The sequence below is a fragment of the Dermacentor albipictus genome, chromosome 1, assembly GCF_038994185.2.
Source record: "Dermacentor albipictus isolate Rhodes 1998 colony chromosome 1, USDA_Dalb.pri_finalv2, whole genome shotgun sequence".
NCBI classification, from domain to species: Eukaryota; Metazoa; Arthropoda; class Arachnida; order Ixodida; family Ixodidae; genus Dermacentor; species Dermacentor albipictus.
The window spans coordinates 126,093,250-126,110,386 of NC_091821.1; the positions used below are offsets into that span (position 1 = coordinate 126,093,250).

Consider the following 17,137-nt stretch of genomic DNA (forward strand, 5'->3'; position numbering starts at 1 on the left):
CCTTGCCGTCTCCCCTGTGCACCTTCTAGCGCACTAGTGGACCTGAATGGAGAGAGAAAGCTGCTCATTGGTTGCTTATGCTCAAAGGATTAAAAATATTTTGCAGCAGGAGATTTATGAGGGAATGTAATTTAAGTCATTCTATGATTCGTTAAAAAGTGTTTCAGGGCCCCTTTAAATTTTTTAGCAAGTGCAAATTGTTTATTAGGTGTCTTAGCAGAAACTAAGCTTGCTATGATGTTCCGAGTTCATTATTTATTCAGTCAAGCCTGTGTAGTGGCTTTTTGACCCCGGCTCTCAGCATCCCAAATTTTAGAATAAAGTTTGATTTGATATGTTGGAATAAAGTTTGATTTGATTATCGACAAAGAACAACCCGTACAAAGGCTCAACAACTACACAGCATTTTTTTCTTGCGTTGCACTGTCATGTTTGAGGGTGCGTGTATTGCTCCAGGTGAATCATGGAACATTAAGTTCCTGGTAATTCTTATCAATTTTTCTCAACAGACTGACTAGCTGTTGTTTTAATTAGGGACCAGTAGCAGTACACCGTACTGTGTCCTTTTCATTAGGGCTGCTAACTAGAACTTCTCTTGACAACAATCAACCTTGGACAATGAACAGTCTTAACAATCCAACGCCACGTCTAGGCTACAAGGGATGTCGTGAATAAAGGGAAAATCAGACATCCACCCATTCGTAGCAATTGCTACAAAGGAAACCCATACGGGTTCCTCGAAAGAAAAGCGTCATAGTTGAAGAAAAATACGTCCTGGTCCGGGACTCGAACCCGGGACCACCACCTTTCCGGGGCAGCTGCTCTACCATCTGAGCTAACCAGGCGGCTAGCAGATGGCAGGGCGAAGTCGAATTTGTCGACAACACGAAGCAAAGGCAAGAGTTTGACACGTTCAGGATTTTTTTTTCCCCCTTTATTCACTACTTCTCTCCACCTTGCGGGTTTCTGCAGAACTACTACGTCACACAAGGGATGTCATAGTGAACTTTCTTGGATTAATTCTGACCAGGTGGAGTTATTAAAGAGGCACTGAAATCATGGCGCACAGATGCTTTTTCATTCTGTCTCCATGTCAACACAACTGTTACAGCCATAAATCGAAACTGTGACCTGTTTCAACAGAAGAATGCCACATCAAGTGAGCCACAATGGCAGGTAAATAAAATCCAAGAGTTCCCATAATGGCAAATTATAATCAGGATTTAGTCACCTGGTGGAGAGCAGCAGCTGAGCAGACGGTCATCACGTAAAGAGCCTGTCTCCGAGAGTGGACCCTCATCTTCCTCAGGAAGAACTCTCTCCCAGTCTGCACCCCACAGTCGGCCCTGCTGGAGGGGCAGTACAGTTTTACTACTGCAGCCTTTGCTCAGCAACAGACAACTCAATGCATGCAAAAACAGGAAGGCAGAATCACCTGTAAGCTTAGAGACCATGTAGCACCAGTACATGGCTTAACCTTGTGCAACATGATTACTAATGTTGCACTACTTAGTGGTACTGGCCACTTTAATTAAATACTAAGCTCAACACATCTTCTTTAATTTTCTATGAAAATTACTCTACTTCACCATTACCAGAAAACATACAACATTAGTAGACTGGTACAGTAATAATGTGAGATGTCAGCATTAACATTTACCTAGCTGTACCCGGCCACCTCAAGAAAAAAAAAAACATACACTCCCCACATCAAAGAAAGAGGTGTCGAAAAAGATGCTACTATGTTTGTCTCACTGTTAGTTTCCTTTTGGTTTAGTTCATGGATAAACTAAACTGCATTACCATGACAGGATAGCGGCCCCTTACGGCTGTTCAGTTCGAGATGTGTGATGGCAATCGTAGACTACTTATTCAACAGCTCTTACTATCATTACATCCATTATCATTCAGAATCAGAATCGCTTTTACTGTGATGATTAGAAAGATTACAGGATTCTAATACACAGAAGGAGGTCCCGAAGTCAAAGACTGCAATGGGACCTCCTTTGCAAACTAAACATAATAAGATACAGATTACAGCAGTTTCAACAAATCATTAACAAGGAAAAATTACAGGTTTTAGTATGAATAGCATAATTGAAGAATTAAATGTGCATAAATAAGAGTCATATAAAAAAAGCATGTACACAGCATAATTTGCAAACTCGAATATACAGTCGATCCCGGATATATCAAACTCGAAGGGTATTGCGAAATAGTTCGATATATCGATAATTCGAAATATAAAATATGCATGTCAAAAGCTTCTCGTAACAACTCCACACATCTCAAGGCAGTTTCCCAATGTCGTGACCAACGGGAACTCACTGATCTGTGCATCCAAGGCACGTAAAAAAACAAAGCCACAACGCAATGACCAGAGCACTTTATTTCGGAAGAAAAATATCTGTGACCTTTGCTTGCTTTTTCTTCTGCATCATCAAGTTCATTAAGCTGTCCTCAAGCTTGTTGACAGTGTACAAATGAGAAAGGCCAGCTCCTTCCATTGTGCCACAACAGCAGCGAATGGTGCTGAAAGCTGATGCTGCTGCTGCTCGAGTCTGCGACCTTGTCACCCATGATGTCAGCCACAATCTCCACATCAGCGCGATCCGCTACAGCTTGCACACCGTCGTCAGCACTGACGAAATCGCGTGCATGCCTTCTCGACCTTGTCAAAGGTTGGGACGCACACACGACACGCTACAGGGCGACTGGACGGCTCTGCCTTCAGCTTAACATCGGCTTTGTTCTTGAGGATGGTACTCAGGGTGTTGCGAGGAATTCCAAACGCCGTGGCGACAGACGACTTTTTCTCACCAGCGTCCACCCGTTGAATAATGTCCGCCTTTGTTGAAAAATCCAAATTCTTGAGTTTTTTTGCGGCCATGGCTCCGGAACACGTGCCAAAAGCGGAAAGAAAAACGCACTGCACCACACGAGTCTCAAGCCTTCACGTTGGCCTCATGCATAAAAGGAACAAAACGAATCGAAAGATGCACCGCTCCACGTCTTCGCACTACTACCGCAAGCCCAAGCTGCACTGACCTCGTTCATCTCGCTGCACCAGCGGTGTCAGCCAACCAAAACACAGGAAACGGGTGCGTGCGGTCAGCGTGGTTTCTCCCTCCCGCTTCCCTTTCACACCCAATCGCACTTCAAGTGCTCCTTGTCACGTGCCTTTTACCCACACGCCCCTTTCTCAGAGTGCGGGGTGGCGTGCGTGAGATTGCGGGAACATCGCAAGATCTTCATGAGGAGAAGCGCACTTGCCGGGGCGCAGCTCAGCACGGAGTTTGATACATCTATATGCCGGTGCACGGGAGTTCTATATACGCAAACAATAGCGCTATACTTCTGCATGGGATTCCCAACGGGATTTTTCAACTGTTCGATATGGGCAATAATTCAATATATCCGGGATCGACTGTATATGCATGACAAGGACATCAAACAGAAACCTAACGGTATGACAATGAAAATGAAATGAAGGCACCCTGAAAGAATGGTTGTGAGGATGGACTAAGCATCAGTATTCGACAGAATATATTCTTTTAGTTGTTTCTTGAATTCATTCAACAGCTACTACTATGGGTTCACTATCATGACTATGATGCCAAAAGTTATACTGCCACTGCCAACAGTATGAACATCAATATGACCCAGATGTAGGATTTTTCTTATCACAGGCCTAGCAAGTCCTTGAAATTCATTTACCTTTGCTTTCACTTTGTGCAGGAACATGTTTACAAACATTATGTTAAAAAAAAAGTGCATTATGCCAGGTGTTTTAGTACAATCTTGAGGGAAATGCATAGGCATTTCACTTACAACTTTTCCCAGAAAGCCTTCTTTGTGCACTGTGGATTTTGCAGAACATTATGTATTTTGCTATAAATTTTGAAGCTGAATGCATATTTTGAAGTGGTAGAGGCTTAGGATTCCTGTTAAGTGGACAAGCCTTGAGCACTGATCAGCTTCAATTCCACAATACGCCTTTTCCATGTTCCTGCACTGCCCTCTGTCGCATGCTGCTGGAAACGTTTTGGGAGGGTGCCGGTGCTTTTGCCAATTGATTTGAGTACCTGTGCCCGTGTTGAGGGTGCGTAGATTGTGCATTTCATGGATCGCGATTAATTAATGGCTTTTTCAGGAACAGAATGTTGTTCCTGGAAGCCATGTAGCACTCACAAACTACTGGGTTAGCAGGCCTGAGTGCGCTGTTGTGCTAACACTGTGGCCGATTAAGGCATGCTTAGTTCCGTCAGGCGATGTGGCTGCCTTGGAGTTTGTTGTCGCTGATGTCTGCTCTTCCACCTTGCTTTTCGTATTCCCTTTTCACTTTCATTAGAAATTTCGCATATTCAAGACGTCTTCAACCACAGCCTTCCATGTCAGATTTGCCAAAGTGGTGCATTTGTTTACATCGGCATCCACAGCCACAGATTGTTGTTAGCTTCTGATGTTGTGGAAACTGCACATCGCTAATGTGAAATAATGTCAAACCATAGCAAAACATACATACCTGCGCATATTAGCCGCATTCTTCCACCCTGAGATGAGTCAATATGAACAGCTGAGCCGCTTAAACAATGGCGACTGGGTTCCAAAAACATGCGAGTATATTACAGGCTGTTATTACTGATTATCACTTTTCTTTAACTTCATCGTACTTAAAAGTTTGTGCGTGCCATAAAGTATTATTAGTAAAAACTGTGTTCGGCATAAACGCTCACTTATATGTGTAGTTCTCTCGCAAAAACACGGATGCCATTGCTGACACCATTGGTAACTAAGCGAGTTTATGCTACTGTACCGAATGCACTGTTTCTTGTTTCCCGTTTGACGCTAAGGTAAACGGTGATTCTCTGGACTGAAGAAATGTGTCAGCATAACACGTACAGACCCACCCATCTACGTAGCAAATGTGACAGGCAGCCTTCAGGAATGGTAATGTACAGATGTTGGCACACCGTTATGTTGCGGCTTGCCACTTATTGTATGTGCCGTGTGAAGGCAAGAGCAGTTGATATCAAATAGCTATAGGGCCACAAATAAACTATAAGAACAGTTTCCTTTGTGCTAACTGCTTATATATTAAGTTCGGGTCCACCGGTAGCGGATGCACAAACTCGAGGGGCCAAGTCTAATGCAACCTTCGCTAAAGAGAATCAACATTGACTCAAACTTCACGTTCACAGCTTGAGCGGACTAAAGCTTGTGCATTTCAACTTCAAAGGCATGTTTCAACTCACTTTGAGCACGATTAATTATATATACAAACAAAAGCGCTGCAGCTATCACATTGTCAGTTTGATAGCTGATCACGTGGGGTTCGGTTGAGTGATCATGGTTGGCACACTGATTTTGCCGGTGCCATTAAAAACAAAGCCCGTCACGCTACGACAACTCGCGCCCGTCAGCTGCATCGTTGTCGGCCTATTACGATAAAATGGTCTCAGTGACACACTGTGCTGAATACTCGGCCAGTCATTGGCATCAGTCTTGTCAGTCTTGCATTGACCCAGTGTTACTGCACTTTAATTGAGGATGTGAATTCGGGAACAGACTGCCAGCACTGACCAGCAAGAGAGGGCAACTTCATCAGCAACGTGATGTTGGTGAAGTCTCACCCAAGTGTAACACAGGGGTTTATAGATTAAGTTGCTTGCCATGGCGGAAAGTTCGTGGTTCACGGTGTAGTCCGGACGAAGCACTGGCCACTTTCTGCTTTAAAGAGGAGTTGCAATCTTATGCTACGCATGTTTTCGGCACCGCACCGATGTAGAGCTGTATGCCACTCGAGTTTCAACAGTGTACACAGCACGAGTGTTTGCTGCAATGTGCGTCTGTGTGCTTTTTTTTTCCTGCGCGACTTTCCCCTGATATCAGGCTGCTTAACCACGTGTGCATACCTTCCAAAACATTTTGCAACTAATCCGCTAGAGCAGGTGCCATGAAAAAGACGGATTGTAATATGTGCCCAAAGGTAATTAAATTTTAAAAAGTCAATTAGTCAACATTAAGAAAAAAAAAATTAAAATTAAATTATGGGCTTTTACATGCCAAAACCACTTTCTGATTATGAGGCACGTCGTATTGGGGGGACTCCGGATTCATTTTAACCACCTGGGGTTCTTTAACAAGCACCTAAATTTAAGTACACGGGTGTTTTTGCATTTTGCCCCCAAAGAAAATGCGGCCACCGTGACTTACACATGCAATATTAACTGAATGTCAAGAACGGAGCCCTGGAAGGGGCTAAATACTTGACATTTTGATAGAAAACATAGGAATTTCTTAATAAAAAAGCTTGCCATCATAATTTCTTCGGAGAGTAAAAGGATTAAGTACTTCTGGTATGGAATCCGTTCTCTTGCAAAAGCACTTTCCAGACATTCACTTCCCATTAGGGCTGGATGATTCATTGGTTAACTTTTAAGATTTATCGGTTAAGCTCAGATGACCAAAATTGGGAAACCGCTGGCATTATTGAACAAGTTCAGATTGTGCATGCGCGCTGCACGTGTGGCAAATTCTATCGAAATGTTTAGTTTTCCTCTAGCACACGTGTAGAGGATTTTTCTTAGTGAGAATAGGGGGAGATAACTTTGGTTATGTACTTAAGAGGCTAAGCATTTACTGTATTCTGAGCAAAGTCATGAAGGCCCAGTTCTCCAGTAACACATAGTTCCAAAGGGCTTTTCAGAGGGCACTAGAGGTTGTTGGAAATAAATGTCCCTGAGGCTTTTAGGTTCATGAAACAGTGGATTAGCACAGGTCAGGGACTTACATGCAGGCAACGCCTCGCAATGTCTTCACTTGGAAAATGTGTCAACGTTTTCTTATCTGGAAGCAGCACACAGAACCGCTGCTGCCAACAGCGCCCCTGGTGACGGGCACGCTTCAGTGCTGGTGCCCTTGGCTCTGGGCCTGCCTCCAACTCTGTGTGGCCAATAAGAATGAATGCTTCAATTAATGCACAGTCACAGTAAACAAAACTGTGCCCACTCTGCCACAGTCAGCCACGAATTTCTGAATCTCCAGAAAGCCTTCTATCATTACTTTTGCAAAGAAAAGTGCAAGGGCAAGTGCCCAATTGTTACCAGAAAAACTGTGTAGCAGATTGGTCTGATGAATTTCTTAGATGCAGAACATTTACTGCAGCACATCAAAGAAATATTTTTGGGATCATGCAATCAAAACTGCAGCAGCAGGAACAGAAATCTCTCAGCAGATACTACTCTGAAGTCACCAATATGCAAGCTTTTCGTCTTGCAAAATTTACTGCAGTCCCTGCAGAATAATAATGCCAGCCTGCAGTGGTAATCTTTTCAGTAGAGACTTGTTTTTAGGACATCAATACCTCTTCTACTAGATATTGGTCAATATTGGCACTTTCGCCCTTGCTTGTGTACCTGCTTATCACATGCGTGTAAAATTGTAATAAAAACCATTTGATGTCCATCACTCACCCCATTTATTTTGTTTCTTTTTGTATGTGTTTTCGTCAATTCTGCACTGCAAATATGATGCAAGCTGTAGCAACCAACTAGCCCACTTTTCTACTTTGACAGCATATGTGCATATGCCTATGCACAAGTGCATGCATGCACACATCCACATATGAATTGCTTGAAGAGGTGGGCATTACTCACGCAACGAGTTGCTATGCACAATTAGCTACACTAACGAAGTCCCACTACCTAACTCTTTAGGGTGCATGTTGCATTTGAAGTCGGAGCTAACGAAGCTATGTTCATTTAAAATAAATTGTGAAACTATAACTACTAGTTTCAAGAAACATCCTAAAAGTGCAGCAAAATTCCTTATTGTTCCATTATTTTATTACACAGCCTCAAGCAGACTGACATTCAAGGAAACTTAACTGAATGCCACAACACTTTGTATTTAGAACTGAGGTTGAACAGCGCAAATAAAACAAGGACACGAGGAAACAAATAACCCAGACAAGCGCTGCCTGCCAACTGGAAGTTTACTTGAAATTCTCCAGCCATTTTTATACCTTTCCCAGCATAGACATGCGTACAGCAGTCGCAAATACATCTGCAAAATCAGACACATCATAATTTTTCATTCAAAAAAGCTATTTCTTTTGTCGAGAAAGCAAGAGAGGGAGCTCTTACACATTTATCTCCTTCCTTTCTAATGTAATAAGCCTCTATTATTTCCCTTTCTTTCTTACTTTTTTCTTTCCCTATGAATTTTGTTTTTTCAAATATGGGAGTGGAAGGACACTTGTCACAATGGCTTAATACATTAGAAAGGAAGATAAACGTGTAAGCACTCCCTCTCTTACCTTGTCGGAAGAAGAAATAGCTTTTTTGAATGAAAGATTATGATGAATCTGATTTTGCAGACGTATTTGCAACTGCTGTACGCTTGCCTATGCTGGAAAAGGTATAAAATGGCTGGAGAATTTCAAATAAACTTCCAGTTGGAAGTTTCCAGTGGAAGTTTCAAATAAACTTCCATTTGTTTTCTCGTGTCCTTGTTTTATTCGTGCTGTTCAACCTCAGTTCTAACTATGAACCAACTAGCCCTCATCAAGATCTTACTTACACTTTGTAGTACACACTGAGGACGCATATCAGGAAAGTGGCACTAATATCACGATTTCCGTTAGATAAACAGCAGTCAGTACAGAGCAGCTTTATTTTTGCAGCTGAAGTGCTTGCTAATAAACTAACAAATAAAATATTAATTGGTAAGGTTGTTATCAGAGTGTTGCTCACAGAACATTATTTGTTGTGTAAGTAATGTCTGCCTCTTTCAAATAATCCTGCTGCAGAGGTAGTATTCTGCTATCTGCCACAACTAAAAGAAAAAGCTGTTTGAAAGACAACCAAACAAACATGTATATTGCAATATAAGCAATATATGTATGTGAAAAAATTACACCATGATGCTGCTGATTTCTTCTATACCTTAAGGCATAACAAGGTGGGAAGTAGTAAGGGCAGAGGAAATAATAATAATATTTGGGGTTTTACAGACAGTGGACTCTTATCGGTGGGTGGACTTTTCACCATTTTGTGACTCCTCGAATCTCTGACCACGCCGCGAGAGCGCCAAGCCTAACGGGCTACGCCTACTTAGGCGCGGCAGCGCGAGAAGGCGTAGGCCTAACCCCCCGCCAGCGCGGGCGACCGGCGTTCCAAGCGAACTACTGACCAACAGAAACCATGCCCGGGGCCATACTCGTCGAGGGGATGGAAATCGCCCCGGAGGAGCTCGATGAAGCGGGATGGACGACCGCCCTCGGCAGCAAACGAAAACAACCAACGAGTACGCCGTCATATGGCGGGCAACGTGTCACCAAGAATATGCCGGCTGGCAGCCGCACGGCCAACTCGCCGGCCAAAAGGTTCATGAAGCAGGTAACGGCAGCCTCGAGGCTACCGAAATTACCCAAGGACCAAATCAAGATCATCGTGCGCCCCAAAGGAGGCCTTGACGTTTCCAAAACGGATATCATACTCCTCGCCCAAGCCCTGGCCATGGCGGCGGCCTTGACGGAACAGCAGACTGCCGAGGACACCGTGTGCCCAAACAAGATGCAGAACATTTTGGTTATCTCTACCCCTCACGATCAAAACGCGAAGGCGTATGCTAGAATCAGCAAGATACATACCAAGCTCGGCGCCTTTGAGGTGTCAGCCTACATTTCTGCCCCTGATGACACGTGCAAAGGTGTAATAAGAAACATCGACCCTTCATTTGACGAAGGAGCCCTTAGGAGGATGATTCTGAACCCAAGAAACCCTACGGCATTGGAAGTCAGAAGAATTAAGAACACACAAGTAGTTGTTATACTGTTCGACGGCATGCGAGTGCCCAACACGGTCATGTGTGGAGCCGCCCTCGTTCCATGCTTTCTGTACAAACGGCAGATGGATGTATGCTACGCGTGTGGCCACGTGGGTCACCGAGCCGACGTGTGCCCCAGTAGCGAAGAGGAAAAGAAGAAGTGCCGCGGCTGTGGGAAAATGAAGTCATCAGATTCACAAGAGGAGGAACACCAATGCACACCCAAATGTGAAGCATGCGGCGGCCCCCATATCACCGGGGATAGAACATGCAAACAACGCTACCAGATCCCATACATCGTTAGGCGTCGGCGTCGAAGGCGACAACAAATGTTGCGAAAAGCACAGATGGCCAGCGGCGATGACATCAGCATCTCCTACGCAAAGAACTCGGCGACACCTGCGGCAGCATATGGTGGCTCCAACCTGCAATCCCGTTCACAATCGAGGGGGCGCTCTCGCTCCAGGAGGCGAACCGGCTCAGGGAAAGGCGGGAATTCCAGCGCATCCAGGTCGAGATCCCGGTCCCGGTCTCGCTCCCAGCCCGCGAAACGGGCCACGTGGGCCGACAAGGTCAAGGGCTCCGGCACAGCACCGTCGATGGGAAAGAAGACTACGACGGCCAAAAGAGCAAGCGGTGAGGCACAGTCAGAGCAAGTGAATGATCCGCGAATCCAATCACTTGAGGCGGAAAATCAACAGCTCAGGCGCGAACTTGCAGAGCTTAAAGAAGCCCTAAATAGCTATAGAGGGCAAATCTCGAACCACGATGAGGATAAAATTAAAGATCTAGGCCCACTTGCTGGTAAATCCAAGCGTAAAGCTCCCAACCCAGAACCGGTCAGCGAGTCAGAAGAGGAGGATGAGATGGCTGAGCCGAGCGAAGCCATAGCTACCGCCGCCGATCCTCCTGCCAAAATAAACAGCAGAGGCAAGCTAGCTGCCATAGAAAAGACCCTAGGACGCATGATGGAAATGCTCTCCGGGATGGAGACGAGATTAACTCAACTAGAGAGACCCAAGGTCCAAGCCAAAGGCAGGCTTACGGTGTCGACAGTGCAGAATCAGGCAAACCCGAATCCCGAAAGTGGGGCTAAAGGGCTAATTCATCATACTCAGTAGGCAAAATGGCGAACGCAAACAGCACGAATCTGAAAATCTGGCAGTGGAACTGCGCAAGTTTCCAGAGGCGCAAGGCCCCACTAGGACAGTTTATCAGGTCTATTGCAGACAAGCCGCAAGTTATATTGTTACAGGAAACGCTATGTACAGCTGAAATTTCCCTCTCGGGGTACCGCGCGGTAGCATACAGGAGAGAAAAGGGCAGAGGTATCGCTACCCTAATCAGAAAAAACATCTCGTTCGTTGAGCACGAGGTCCGCGCGTACAAAGCGGGCCTCGAGGCCCAGTTAATAGAGATCGTACCCAACAGAACAATCAATTCTAAAATTTTCATCCTCAACGTGTACAGCGCACCATCGGATAGGAAAAGAGACTTTAAAGCATTACTAGGCACCACGTCTAGGGTGGCGAGAAACGCGCCTCTCGTTGTCGCGGGTGACTTTAACGCACCCAATACGGAATGGGGGTACGATTACAAAAGTGCAAAAGGGACAAACTTGGCCTTCAACGCTGCAGAGCTCGGCTTAATACTCGTCACAGACCCGAGGCTCCCCACCAGATCCGGTAATTCGGTCAGTCGAGATACGACTCCCGATCTCACCTTCCTCCGAGGTATCGAGGGCACGTGGGACAACCTCCAGGAGGGGCTAGGCAGTGACCATTACATACTTGAAATTATGTTGCGTGTCAAACCCAGACCACCCGCGAGATATGAGTATGTGGACTGGGACCTGTTTCGAAAAATCCGAAATGAAACAGTCCCGCCAGACGAAACTTATGCAGATCTGCTAGATAATCTGAACAAGGCGGTTAAAGGAGCAACCAAAGAAATCATTACGGATGTTGAAGTTCCTAAAATGGACTCGAGACTTGCTCACCTTCTGGAGGCTAAACACGCCCTCTCAGCCAGGTGGAAGACCCAAAAGCTTAATCGTAGACTCAGATCGAAAATCGCGCTTCTTAACAAGGAAATTGAAACCTATTCGGCCCAGCTCGCCCGGCAGCAATGGGATGAGACGTGTACCGAAATGGACGGGCGTATGCGAAGAGGTAGCAAATGGAGCTTACTTAAAAGTCTCCTCAACGATAAACAATCTAAGGACACTCTAGCCTTGCAACGGATAGGCTCATTAAACAGCAAACCGCAATCGGTCTCACCGACAGGGAATTAGCCAACAACTTAGCACGTACTTATCTCCCCCTCGCCGAAGACGCGGATCGCCCAGTAGAGCGTTTGAACTACATGGGATTGTCGGCACCTGATCTAGACGAACCTTTCACCGTGTCAGAGATCAGACACGTTCTCTTCAATCTAAATGGCAGATCAGCCCCGGGACCAGATGGAATCACGAACAAACTCCTTAGGAACCTAGACGATAGGGCAATCGAGATAGTCACGGCCAAAATAAATGAGGTATGGAAAAGTGGACAGGTCCCGATAGACTGGCGTACCGCAAAAGTGGTACTCATACCCAAACCAGGAAAACCTCCACATATAAATAATCTGCGGCCTATTTCCCTTACATCATGCATCGCCAAGGTTGCGGAGCACGCGATACATAACAGGATCACTGAACATATTGAAAACAAGGAGCTATTTAGACACAATCTAATCGGCTTTAGACAGGCGTTGTCCACGCAGGACGCTATGCTTTTGCTTAAGAAAGCAATCTTTAATAACCCTACTCGCGACGTGAGAGGGATCCTCGCACTGGACCTCTCCAAGGCTTTCGACAGGGTCGCGCATAAACACATCCTGACAGAGATTTCGTCTCTCAACCTGGGCCAGCGGTTTCATGATTACACCAGATCCTTCCTCGCTGATCGCAAGGCACACCTTCGACTAGGCATGGTCACGGGAGGACCCTACGAACTAGGCACCTGCGGCACCCCGCAGGGCTCAGTCCTCTCCCCACTCTTATTTAATATAGCCATGCACAAACTCTCCACTCGCCTCGCTGCAATTCCGAACGTGGGTCACGCCATTTATGCGGACGATATTACGATCTGGGCGCCGGGCGGATCGCTAGCCATGCTCGAACAGTCGTTACAAAGCGCGTTGGAGGCTACCGAAGATTTTCTTTCAAACACAGGCCTTGAACTCTCCCCCGCTAAATCAGAGCTACTGTTATACCGCCAGTCCAGACAGGGGGTGAGAAATCTTGCGCCTCTGGAAACTCTGCCGGTAGAAATTCGAGCTAAAAATGGGCATCCCATACCGAGGAAGGACTCGGTCAAGATACTAGGTCTCCTCATTGATGCCAAGGGCTGTAACTCGACGGCCCTCAACAGGCCCACTGGACAGGCTAGTAATGTCCTAAGACTTGTAGCCCGCGTCTCAAATCGAAGAGGCGGTCTTAAAGAGGATAATTTGCTCAGAGCTTATCAGGCATTCTTCCTGAGTCATGTCACCTACATCGCGCCGTACCTTAATTGGGGTAAAGCGGAAAAGGCCAAGCTCGACTCCCTAATCAGAACCGGCCTCAAGCGCGTGCTCGGCCTTCCGCAGTCCACAAGCACTGAGAAGCTGCTGGAGCTAGGACTCCATAACACCATCGATGAGCTAATAGAAGCTCACACAGCGGCTCAGATAATGAGACTTTCATCCACTAAGCCAGGGATTAAGATTTTAGAAGAAGCAGGAATCCAACCCAGACATGAACCGGCGACCAAAGTTAGCTTGACCCGGGAAACCAGAGCTCACATCATGGTTGACCCTGTCCCGCGAAACATCCACCCAGTGCATAACCAAGGCAGAAGATTCGCGCGAGCCAAGTCCATCCTTAAAAGGATCAATCAGCAGAAGCTAGATGCCCTCTTTGTCGATGCTGCCAGATATGACAGTGGGGATAAGTTCACTGTCACGGTGGTAGACGTGGGGGGCAACCTGGTCAATGCAGCCTCTGTTTATACTAAGTTTGCCCATGTGGCGGAGGAAGCGGCGATCGCTCTGGCTTTTCACAGCTCAAAAGTTCCCGCTATCATCTTCTCGGACTCGCGCACCGCGGTTAGATCGTTCTCGTCCGCCCTCATATCTGAACAGGCGTACAGTATTGTGATCAAAGCACTACAAAGGACTAGGGAGAGTACCGAAGGAGGATACCAAATCTCGTGGTTCCCAGCCCATCTAGACAGCTCAATTAACCCGCTTGGATGTAATCCTAACGAGAAGGCCCACCGGAGAGCGCGCGATTTCACGCACCGCGCTGTCGCGGTTAGCCAGGCTTGGAACGAGGTCAACATCCACAAAGATCCATTAAGTACATTCCACGAAATTGTTTCTCATTATCGACTAGGCAGGAGGACATTTCCACCCCCTCACCCCAAATTGAATAAACCTCAGGCTACCACACTAAGACTCCTGCAAACCCGTACATATCCCACTCCTCGGTCTCTTCACAGGATAGATCCTGAACACTCACAGTCGTGCCCCAAATGTGGTCATGACTCATGCTCCTTTGACCACATGCTCTGGCTGTGCCCAGCCCTTAACGCCTCTCCACCCATCACGAAAGAACAATGGCAGGACTCTCTCAAGAGCAGCAATCTCAACATTCAACTCCAGGCTGTCCAGAGGGCCCACGACATTGCCGCGGGACTTGATCTCCCGGTTCCATCGTGGGCGGAGCCACCGACTTGATCTTCGGGAGCCTTCGGTTTGGCTCCCCGAGGTCTCAGTCCCTCAGGACTCAAATAAAGTTCTTGTCATGTCATGTCATGTCATGGGGTTTTACGTGCCAAAACCACTTTCTGATAATGAGGCACGCCGTAGTGGAGGACTCCGGAAATTTTGACCACCTGGGGTTCTTTAACGTGCACCTAAATCTAAGCACACGGGTGTTTTCGCATTTCGCCCCCATCGAAATGCGGCCGCCGTGGCCGGGATTCGATCCCGCGACCTCGTGCTCAGCAGCGCAACACCATAGCCACTGAGCAACCACGCCGGGTGGGCAGAGGAAAGTAGCTAAGGGAAATTGCAACACAACGTACATGTGTATAGTGTGCACAACAGTGACAAGTAAGTTGAACAGCTTATGAGGTAAGTCTGTGATTACTGAGGCTTCAAGAAGTGACTAGCACTATGTCAGCAAACATTAAAGTAGAAGAACATTTGCTCCAATGATCATGCAGTAGATGCAGTAATGCTACTTGCGGCTACCACAATGTCCAAACTTCAGGCTTGAGTACAAACAATGCAGTCCCACTCGTAACAACTAAATATGGCCAAGTTAAGATTTCACATCTAGAATTTGTTCTTTCAACATTACTAGTTCATAATCTTTGCAGTTGTTCCTTTCTGTGACAACTAGAATTGTATGAACCTTCATGCAACCAAGCACACAAGTACATTTTTTTTTAACGTAAGAAAAAAAAAAGTTATTCACAGGACTACTACTAAATGTTTTTCAGCCTAATTGTTTTCATAACTAAGCTACTACAGCCTGAAAGGGAGTAGTCCCAATATTTTCATGTGTTACAGTCGTCAAATATTTGTTTTCTAGCACTGCACTCTCCTGGCTGAGAGTAGAAAACGTTAAAGTTCTCTCATCAGGTAGAAGTAGAATTGACAATCATATCTTCATAAATGAAAATAGGCTAAACTCATGTAAGGTAATGTCTGCCAAAGCACACAAATCTGCTCAGCAGACATTGTTAGCTGTACAAATAACATTCCCAAATCACTCTGAACCTTACATGACACAGATATTAATTTCAAAGACTGCCAGCAGCATATCAGTGTCGTATCAATAGATTCGATTAAGTATGTAACGTTTCAGTGCAGCAATCTCGGCAGCCACAGCAAATGACAATATTTGTGTGATCCAAAACCGCGTGATAAAAAAAAAAATTCAAAGCAGTACACTGCCATCAAGACAATTAGAATAGGCGCTAGCAAGAGAACGAGCGTAGATCTTTTAACAAATAGTAAAAGAAACATTTCTGCATTCTTACTCAGACAGTCAATCGAGTATTATTACAGGCTCCGCTATGTAATATCACGAGTCAGGTTGCTGCTTAATTTTTAGACGTCCAATGGAGAGAAAGGCGCAATTAGTGTGGGCTGGTATCTTGGACTAAACTATTTTCAGCAAGGCGCTGCCTCTTGCATCACGCAAAAACAAAACATTTTGGGCCGCACATCAACGGAACTATTTTCGGCGTTAAAATTCTTAAAACAGGGCGCGGTTGAAGGGATAGCAGTGAAACTATGCCCTAATTATGAGACGGAAAGAAAAAATACATGTATATCGAAACTGACCAAAATAGTGTTTCAGCACACAGCGACAGCGAGCTAACAAACGAAACGATCTTCCAAATTTAAACGCGATGATATCACCTTCACTTAAAACGTCCCGCAAGAAAGTAAGACGGATGACCCGCAGATATACCCGTGACTCTGAAAACCTTCTTGTCTCCACTCTCTCGTATCGATCTTCGAGCATGCACTGCTGATTCCCATCTGAGCACGCTTTCTCTCTCTCCCTCTCTTTTGCTTCCCAATATATCTGGGCACGTTCGCGGAAAGAACAAGTTTACCAACTAGCGGCATGAGGGAGCGTCTGAACGTGGTGCCCAGAACGTGCTCATTTCATCGCCAATTGAGACGAGTGGTACAGGCATTAATAAATGCACCAGCTTGCTTCAACGGCCGCTAGATACACACCGCAAACGTAAAGCCATCCTTCAAGGCGGCCCTGAAGATCGTGGCTGCTCACTGATGAGTCCTGCATGCTTCTGAAAGGGCGATCGCGCGGCCGTTCAATCCGTACGCTTGCTCGCGATGCACTTCGTCCCAGTCGTACTCATCGCGCACAGATGCACTCAGTGTGAAGGGTAGATTTTGGGCAATGCAGCCGGCAGACTGCGTAACTGGATTGGTGCGGGATCACAGCTGCGCCTCTCAAACCAACCAACAACCGTTGCAAGGAACCACGGCCCCACGACCACACGCAGCGTCAAAAGGCCAGAGAAGTTGGTCAAACCCAGAGAGCTGACAGTACGATGAAAGAGGAGTAGATAGACAGATAGACATATAGGTGTTCTGTGGATAGACGACCTAAATAACCATAGCGCTTCATGCGACGAAGAAGTGGCGCTGCGATCGCTGATCAAAGCATTGGATTCGGATTGACGATTTGTTGACTCAGGTAGTGTTTTCAGATGATGTTCGTCGCCTTCAACGC

General features: G+C 46.0%; 2 protein-coding genes across 8 annotated transcripts in view; one reads left to right on the plus strand and one right to left on the minus strand.

Annotated features, from left to right (window-relative positions):
- The window catches only part of raskol (Ras GTPase-activating protein raskol), a 249,508-nt gene that overhangs the window by 174,831 nt on the left and 57,540 nt on the right, over positions 1–17,137 (minus strand). For 3 of the 6 annotated variants that reach the window (XM_065451148.1, XM_065451145.1, XM_065451151.2), the window contains exons 3-4: positions 6,794–6,945; positions 1,232–1,349 (exon numbers count right to left, since the gene is read on the minus strand). In XM_065451148.1, coding sequence (XP_065307220.1) covers positions 1,232–1,349; positions 6,794–6,945 — 270 coding nt within the window. Of the gene's footprint in view, positions 1–1,231; positions 1,350–6,793; positions 6,946–16,617; positions 17,019–17,137 lie in introns of those variants that run through there. The other 3 variants (XM_065451149.1, XM_065451146.1, XM_065451147.2) reach the window with 2 other exon arrangements.
- LOC135917587 (uncharacterized) lies at positions 9,027–14,658 on the plus strand. 2 transcript variants are annotated; one of them, XM_065451138.2, is made up of 2 exons: positions 9,027–10,467; positions 14,355–14,658. In XM_065451138.2, exons 1-2 carry the CDS (start codon positions 9,207–9,209, stop codon positions 14,357–14,359), a joined length of 1,266 nt encoding a protein of 421 aa, XP_065307210.2. In that variant the 5' UTR covers positions 9,027–9,206; the 3' UTR covers positions 14,360–14,658. The 2 variants fall into 2 exon arrangements, with proteins under 2 accessions (XP_065307210.2, XP_065307209.2); XM_065451137.2 differs by having other exon boundaries at positions 14,518–14,651.

What these genes read in the sequence shown, in the direction of transcription:
- LOC135917587 (XM_065451137.2), top strand. Translation starts at nt 9,207, where the DNA reads ATGCCCGGGGCCATACTCGTCGAGGGGATGGAAATCGCCCCGGAGGAG. An exon ending in GACGGCCAAAAGAGCAAGCG is followed by an intron (nt 10,468 to 14,517) that starts GTGAGGCACAGT and finishes ATTCAACTCCAG; the next exon opens with GCTGTCCAGAGGGCCCACGA.